The 8,762-nt window shown below is 48.2% G+C and overlaps 1 protein-coding gene across 1 annotated transcript in view; it reads left to right on the forward strand.

The window, feature by feature from the left end:
- LTBP2 (latent transforming growth factor beta binding protein 2) overlaps positions 1–8,762 on the forward strand; it is a 54,507-nt gene that overhangs the window by 25,698 nt on the left and 20,047 nt on the right. Inside the window, exons 5-6 of the mRNA XM_023762181.1 lie at positions 8,374–8,465; positions 8,510–8,563. Coding sequence (XP_023617949.1) covers positions 8,374–8,465; positions 8,510–8,563 — 146 coding nt within the window. The remainder of the gene's footprint in view (positions 1–8,373; positions 8,466–8,509; positions 8,564–8,762) is intronic.

Genomic DNA, 8,762 nt, shown 5'->3' on the forward strand with positions numbered 1-8,762 from the left:
AAGTTGTGAGTCTGCAGCCCTGCCCTGAGCAGCGATTGTCTGTGGCCTCCTCTGGGGCACACAGGGACACAGGCCCATGATTCCAGGGCCCTGGCTCCTGCCTCTCTGGGCTGCCCTGTCGCTGCTCAGCTCTGGCTCTTTGGAAGACTTTTCTCACACTGGGCTGAACCCTGCTCCCTGTGACATGGGCCTGTCCTCGGGAACCCAGTCTCTTTTCTGCCACAGCCCCGCTGACATCTGCTGGCAGAGAGTGCAGTTTGGGGGCTGGACAGCAAGGCTGGGAGGGTGCTCGTTCCCCCGGAGCAGAAAGGCAAGCGCCTGGGTATGAGTGAAGCTTCCCAGGGACCAAGCATGCAGTGAGGCAGTCAGGGGAGCCTTCTAGCCCTGTAGAAGGTAGACTTGTATAGGCCGAGGTAGACTTCCAGGGTTCAAATCCCAGTTCCTCCATTTCCTCTACTGTGCTGTCCAGTGTGGTGGCACCCGGCCACATGGGGCTACTTAAATTTAATTTAATGTAAAACTCAGTTGCTCAGTCACACAAGCTGCACTTCCAAGTACTCAAAAGTCACAAGCGGCCCAGCCAGTGTGGCTCAGTGGTTGAGTGTCAATCTATGAACCAGGAGGTCATGGTTCGATTCCCGGTCAGGGCACATGCCCTGATTGTAGTCTTGATCCCCAGTGTGGGGCATGCAGGAGGCAGCCGATCAATGATTCTCTCTCATCATTGATGTTTCTATCTCTCTCCCTCTCCCTTCCTCTCTGAAATCAATCCTATATAATAAAACCCTAATATGCAAATCGACCAAACGGTGGAATGACCGGTCGCTATGACTTGCACTGACCATCAGGGGGCAGACGCTCAATGCAGGAGCTCAGTGCGCTCCCACAGGGGGAGCACCGCTCAGCCAGAAGCTGGGCTCATGGCTGGCGAGCACAGCAGCAGTGGCAGGAGCCTCTCCCGCCTCCGCTGCAGGCCGTCAGTAAGGAGCGAGGGGTCCCAGACTGTGAGAGGGTGCAGGCCACAGGCCGGACTGAGGGACGCCCCCTCACCCCCCCCTCCAGTGCACGAATCTCGTGCACCAGGCCTCTAGTATGTATATATATATTTAAAAGGCACAAGAAGCTAATGGTTAGCAGATTGGATACCACAGACTAGCAAGCATTTCATCAACACAGAAGGTTCCACTGGACAGTACAGATGTAGGTACATGACCTTGGACAAGTTCCTTAACCTCTCTGTGCCTCAGTTTTCTTTTATGAAAAATGGGGTTAATATCAGCCCCAAGCCCCTACGGTGGTTGTGAGGATTAGATAACATAAGGCATATAACACATAACACACAGCACAGGATTAGTGCTCCATAAGTGTCCATTATTGTTGTCTAGGACAAGTGGGGCAGGGTTCAAGTCCCCCCCTCCCCACGGGGAGCCCACCTAGCTGGTACCTGTGATACCCAGAGGCTGGGGAGCGATGGCTGCGGCTGGGTCTCACCTGCTCAGCCCTCAAGCTCTGCCTCGCCCAGAAGCAGCAGGCTCCTGGCTCTGTGCCAAGGTCACGGTGTTCCCTCCCCCTCCCCCACCAGGCCTGGGTGCCACTTGTTTCCTGCTGGGGCCGGGCAGGGTTGTGGCAGGGGCTGGCGCAGGACGTGTGGCTACACCATCGTGGGTGCCTGGGGGGTTGGCACTGACCGTGACCTGGGCGTGAGGCCTGCCTGGCCAGCCAGGAGGACAGAAGGAGCAGACAGTGAGGGCTCCCCCTTGCCGTGCCAGTGCCCAGCTTCTCAGGGGAGACTGTGCCACCTGGGAGGCACCAGGCACGTTCGCCTGCAGTCCCGGGAAGGAGAGCTCCGCCCCTTCGGCCAGGAGCAGAGATAGAGTCCTGGGAACAGCTTTCTTCCTGTTCCCCTCCTTCCTCTCTGCCTGCTCCCTCTCAGCACCTTCACAGCCTCTCGCTCTGCCTGCCCCTTTAGCCTGGGGGCTCCCAGGATCCCCCCCCCCCGCCTTCTTTACTCTCTCTACTCCTATATTTCTCAGTGTTTAGGTGTCAGAGCACCTGGAAGTCATAAGAAATACCATAAACGATCAATGTAATTAACTCCACGATCAGAGCTGGGAACAGTTTTATTAGCAGAAACTATGACGATCGTCTGTATGTGCAAAAGAAAAGGCCTGGCGAAGGGCACGCACGAGTAGAATAAGCTGTCAAGTGAAGTGCGGCGGGCTGTTGCCACGTTTCCCGTTAATATGCACTCACGGCTTGTTCGTGTGTTTTATCGCGTGCTAGCGGACAAGTGGTAGCAAGCACCAAAGGTTAGAGACGGATGGATGGGAGCGTAACTCAACACTGAGACCAGTGCGTTCATTGACGCATTTCTCCCTTGAAATTGGGACGTGTTTGCAGAGTTAGTGCCTCAGTCCAACAGTGGAAGGCACGCTGAAGTGCGGTTTGTTCTGCACGCTTTCCCTGAGTGATATCGCTCCTCCTTTACTCTGTAACCACCACCTCTGCACTTGACTCTCCCTCCCCCACCAGTCCCTTCTCTCTCCTGAGTGGCTCTTCCTGGGTGTTTCCATCTGCAGATCCATCTTGAGACACTCGACACGCATCATGTCCGAAACGGAGCCATTTCTTGGATCTCTTACATTGGGATCTTGGCATCTGCCCATTTGTCTAAGCCACAGTTGGGAATTCTCTAGGACTTAAATATCCTTTGAATCTATGCTTTCCTCTGGGTACCACCCTTGGTCCTTATAGCCTAGAGCAGAGCCTCCAGTCCTCCCTAATCTGATCCATCCACCACCAGGTAATCTTTCACCAGAGATGGTCATTTTAAAAGGCCCATCCTATCATGTCCTAGACCAGGGGTGGGCAAACTTTTCGTGAGTGTGTGCCAAAACCAGCAAAATCTCTGACTCAAAATTCTTCTGCGTGCCAACCCTAATTTTTTGAGAACATGTTATGCCTACTTGATATCTCTTAAGGTGTACATATGTGAAGAACCTTGAAGAAATAATAAAATTCATTCGAGCGACAAAAACACAGTATATGATGATGAAAAATACATTTATTTTTTAATGTATACATGTACACTGATAGTCCGACAGAAAACTTTATGACTCCGTTTGATATTATCAGTGGGACTTTTGCTGCTGCATCACTGATGACAGAGATTTTACATCAGGTTTATATTTCGTGACCTTCAGAGATATGCACGAGCTACTACTTTCATCTGTCAGGCTACTCCTATTAGGAGACTTAACAAAATTCATCACTGAGAACAAAGATTCACAAGCGTATGTGGATGAAACCAAAATACTGGTCGGATCTAGGAAGGCAGGGAGAGTTAAGGCAGAGGCATAGAAATCGCTCTTCCCCTCTCTCGTCAATCCATGTCTATGGTCTTTAAGATAACTTGTTATGTACAATTATTTATTTATCTAAGATGCACCTACACTGAATTTATCTGAAAAATAAAAAAGTCGATATTAAGAAAAAAATCGTAAATGGAAGATTATAAGAGAGGGTTTCGCGTGCCAGCAAAAGTTACTGGTGTGCCATGTTTGGCACGTGTGCCAGGGGTTGCCCACCCCTGTCCTAGACCTTCTTAAAGACCACGAATATCTCACGGCTAATATGTGGCTTCCACTGTGCCCCACACCTTTGCTGGGATGCCGGTCCCTTTGCCAAGCCTCCATTGAAGCAGACAGAGTAAGAGGGTCTTTGCCATCCCTGGACCTCAGTGCCTAGCATGTGAAGGCACTCCATAGGTGCTTCTTGAATGAGTGAAAGAGGCTGGGCTGCTCCAAAGTCTCCAGGGCCCCCCCTTACCCATTCAGTACAGCCCAGGCAACCCTCCCCCCACATTTCAGGCCCTCCCCCATATGCACCAGACTTATTCTTCTTAACTCCTCAAAGCCTCAATGTCCTCATCTGTAAAACAGTGATAAAGAAATCACAAGTGCTGGGGTGGCTTAAGGATGAACCTCCCTGGTTTGGTAACCTCACTTCTGTACCTGGGAGTTCTGCAACCTTCAGCAAGGCGTAGACAATCCCTCCCCTGTTTTCTTGACTGTAAAATGGGGATAGTGAGTAACTCTTAGGGGTATGGAGAGGCCCACATGAGCTGATGCATGTGATGTGCATTGCTGGCATAGAGGCTGGGACAGAGGCTGGCACAGAGAGAGTATTCATTACACTGTAACACTAGCTTATTCCCCATCCACCCACTTCCCACTGTTACTGCTTCCCAGGGCATCCTTCCAAGGTTGCTTTGTGAATATGCAAATACATGCAACAGGTGTCCTTATTTTCTCTCTTTTTACCCAAAAGTTTACATGTCCCACACGGGGAGTCAGCAGATTTTTCTCCATAAAAGGCCAGCTAGTAAATAGTTTAGGCTTTGAACAGCAGATGGTTTCTGCGATTCCTCAGCTCTGCCATCACCGAGGGAAAGCAGCCTCTGACAGCGAGTGTGGCTGTGTTCCAATTAACTTTATTTGTGGAAACTTAAGTTTGATTTTCTTTTTTTCCTTTATTTAATTTTTATTTTATTATTTTTTTATTGTTTAAAGTATTACACATAGTAGTACATATATCTCCTTTTTCCCCCCATTGCCCTTTCCCCAGCCTCCTTAAGTTTGATTTTCATATCACTTTCTCATGTCATGAAATATCCTCCTTCTTCTTTTGATTTTTTTCATCCTTTTAAAAATGTACAAAAATGACTGCTGTTTCACTATCTGCACAAACACAGTGAGAGGGCCAGATCCGGGGCTGTTCTTCCACTTTTCAAAGCATCTTGGAGACCTTCCCTACGATGTAGAGGGGCTGCTTCTTTCTGTTTTGAGGGCAGATGACTCCATCCTGTGGATGTTTGACCAATCCTAGTTGTTTGACCAATCCCCTAGGGCAGGGCACTTCAGTTGTTTCTATTCTTTACAAAATATTGTTATTACAAAATAGCGCTGTTATGAATAATCTTGCCCATCCACCATTTTTGACATTTACAAGTGTCTTGGGTCAGATTCCCCTGGAGGTGCAGCTGGGAAATGGATTCTAGTGATTTATTGGGGGAGAGCTAAGGGAGGGGGGGAAGCAGAATGGGTAGGTGGAAGTATCACACAATCTCACTCATATGTGGAATCTAATGAACAAAACAAACAGATGAGCAAACTGGATCCAGAGACATAGAAGCATGGAACAGTCTGTCGAATCTCAGAGGGAAGGCATGAGTGAGTGGGTGGGAAGAGATTAACCAAAGAATTTATATGCATATATGCATAACCCATGGACACAGATAATAGTGTGGTGAAGGCCTGGGACAGGGCTGGGTGTGGGCTAGAAGGGATCAATGGGTGGAGAAAAGGGGGATATCTGTAATACTTTCAACAATAAAGTTAAATTTAAAAAAAGAAAGAAAAGAATGGGTAGGTGGGAAGAGCCACGTGAGAATTGGTCCTGGAGAAATCAAGCCAAGGCCTGATTAAGGGTGGAGCATGCAGAGTGGTCCCACCTTGAGGCAAGTGGGTGGGGCTTTTGAGCTTCTGGTTCAAGCAGTCATTGGCTTAGTGGTCACGATAGTGGGCGGAGCCTGTCAAGTGGCTGCCATCAGCCTAGAGCAGGACTCAGCAGAAGCCAATGGGGACCTGGGCTGGGCACCTGCAGCGTCCACCACAGCAGGTTTATCTGCAGCGCAGTCTCAGAGGTGGAACTGGAGGGGCAAAGCATAGGTGCACTGTGCTGTGGGTGGACTTCGCCAAATTGCTGTCCATAGGGCTGTACCAATTTACATCCTTACCAACAACATCTGAGAGCGCCTGTGTCGGCATAATCTATGATCTCATCAAATTAGTTTATTATTAAACTTTGGGATTTTTGCTAATCGGATGGGTTACAGAATGCCATCTCAGAGTAGTTTCCATTTGCACATCTCTTAGAATGAGAAAGATTGAGCATATTTTCATGCGTTTAGGAAAACTTGTATTTTTTTCTGTGAGCTGTTCATATTCCTTTGCTGATTTTTCCTTTCGGGCTATTTTGGTCTGTCTTTTTTCTTTGTAAGAGCTCTTTATATTTAATGGAAATTGGTCTTTTTCTATACATGAGTTGCACATATTTTTCTCATTTTGTCATTTTACTTTGTTTAAGGTGGTTTTGGCCAAACCTAGTGTTTTGATCATAGGGTTGTTTGGACAAGTAGATAATATGTTATGTAAAACACATAGCACGCACCAGGCCACTGTCTGGTAGGCACTGCATGGATGTTATCTCCCTTCCCTCCCTTCTCCTCAATTCTGTGTTTTATCTAACTGTGTTCATTATTCTTCCTTAAATATGGCCCATGCTTCCCACCTCCATGCATTTTCTTATGTTATTTTTCTTACCTGGAATGTCTTGCTCCTCACTTTTGACTGTAAAATTCCTAACAATCTCTTGAATGGGTAGTTCAACTGTCAGTCTTTCTTACCTCTGAATTCCTACACCTCTGTTAGCCATCCTAGTCCACCGTGGATCCTCGTTATTTACACACATCTGCCGTGCATTTCCTGAGCTTTAGTTGTCTTATCTATAAAATGGAGTTGCTGGGAGAAATAGAGATTTATTTTTATTACAAAAGGATGCATGTTTTTTATAAAAAATTCCACAGATATAGAAACATACAAAGTTTAGAACAGTAGTTAGACACACACAGGCACCCTCATTCCCTAGAGGCAGCCACTGTGTACAGTCCTCCCAAACTTTCCCGATGCCTGTGTAAATGTTTTTAGGGGGAGACAGAGAGAAGTTTTCTTAAAACACAAAACCGGAAGCATACTATCCATATTATTCTGCAACTGACTTTTTTAAAATCAATAAAATAACACAAATAAGATGATGCATTGAATCAGTGCTCAGTGAATGGTAGCTACCACCGTCCTATCCACCTTGCAGTGATTTTTTTAAATGTTCTTTTGGCAGCAGAGCACTTACCAAGCAAAATTGCATATGAAAGCTCATTTATAAATGAGATAAGGTGGAGCTGCCAGTGAGGATGAAGGTGGGGGGGGGCACAGAGCCCCTTACCCATTTGTTTTCCCATTGCTGTTTGAACACCTGAGAGTGTTGGGCAGGGTGTAGGCACATCACATTTAACTAAGTGACATCATTATGGGGATGTACTGTCCAGGAAAGCTGGTGGTTACCCTGCTGGTCTTCAGCTGGCCCTTAAGGGATTTGAGCTCAGGAATCTTGGGGCCATTAGCGTGGAGTTCCAATGAGAGAAACACGTGACAGCATGTTAAGTGCAAAATCTACAGGTGATGACAATAATTTAAGAACATATACTTGAGCAAGGGTTGAAAAGAAATATGCAAAATTATTTGCTCTCTTGGTGTGGGGGTGACAAATTCATTTTTTTCCTCCTTGAATATTGCTGTTATATTATTTTTTCAATAAAACAAATGAAAGGGATAGTCTAAGTTCTGCCCCTGAATCAATCTGTGAATGTGTATATGTTGGGCACCCATGCCACAGGTAATGTGCTAGAAAGGTTGCATTAAGAAGTAGCAGAGGGCCGGTGTGGCTCAGCGGTTGAGCATCAACCTATGAACCAAGAGGTCACGGTTTGATTCCACGTCAAGGGCACATACCTCACTTGCAGGTTTCCCCAGCCCTGGTGGGAGTACATGCGGGAGGCAACCAATCGATGTGTCTCTCTCACATCGATGTTTCTCTCTCTCTTTCTTCCCCTCCTCCTTCCCTTCCACTCTCTCTAGAAATCAATGGAAGAAATATCCTCATGTCAGGATTTTAAAAAAAAAAAAAAAAAGGAAAGAAAAGGGTAGAGGGCCCTGGCCGGGTGGCTCAGTTGGTTGGAGTGTTGTTCCATACATCAATCCCCAGTCAGGGCATGTAAGGGAGGCAACCGATCTCTCTCTCTCTCTCTCTCTCTCTTTCTCTCGCTCTCACTCAATCAATCAATAAAAACATATCCTTGAGTGGGGGTAAAGAAAAAAAAAGAAGTGGCAGTGGGTAGGCACAGGACTTGGTTTGGGGGCAGGGGCTGGTCCACAGCGTCTCAAAGACTCAGAATGTTAGAGCTACATGGGATCAGTCCAACACCTTCATTTTGCAGTCAAGGGAACTGAGGCCCAGAGAGGCTGAGTGACTTGCCCAGAATGCCCAGCCAAAGCCTGGCTTTTCCACATATGGATAGGCACTCCCTCTGACCTAGCTGGCTGGCCTTAGCACAGTCCTCTGCCAGGGCACCTTCATTTTCTTGGCAGCCAAAGAGAGAGCACTCTCTGGTGCAGGTGGGGGTGGGCATCCTGAGCAGGGGTTGCACAGCGACACTGCTCTTCAGTGCAAACCCCTGCGCCTCGCTTGTCTCCACAGGAGCCTGAGTGAGCTCAGCCAGCCCCGCCCCTCCCAGCAGCGCGTGGGGCTGTCCCGGACCGTCAGACTTTACCCGGCCACCTCAGCCAATGGCCAGCTGACTTCCAATGCCCTGCCCGCGGGACCAGGCCTTGAGCGGAGGGATGGTGCCCAGCAGGCAGCATATCTGGACCACCTGTCATCCCCTGGGGTAAGGATGCCCTCTCTTGGGGCCCTAGGAGAGCAGGGCATCTCCATCTTTGGTTTTCTTCTCCCCGTCTTGCTTCTCTCCTCCATTCTCACTGAAGGGCTGAGTTGTCACCTGTCCCTCATCCTCTCAGCCAGTCAACAAACAATTGTCCAGTGCCAGGTGCCGGGGGGTCCCAAACCAGCTGATCGGGGCTTGTCCC

This window comes from Myotis lucifugus, unplaced genomic scaffold (genome assembly GCF_000147115.1).
Source record: "Myotis lucifugus unplaced genomic scaffold, Myoluc2.0 scaffold_235, whole genome shotgun sequence".
In the NCBI taxonomy this organism is placed as follows: Eukaryota; Metazoa; Chordata; class Mammalia; order Chiroptera; family Vespertilionidae; genus Myotis; species Myotis lucifugus.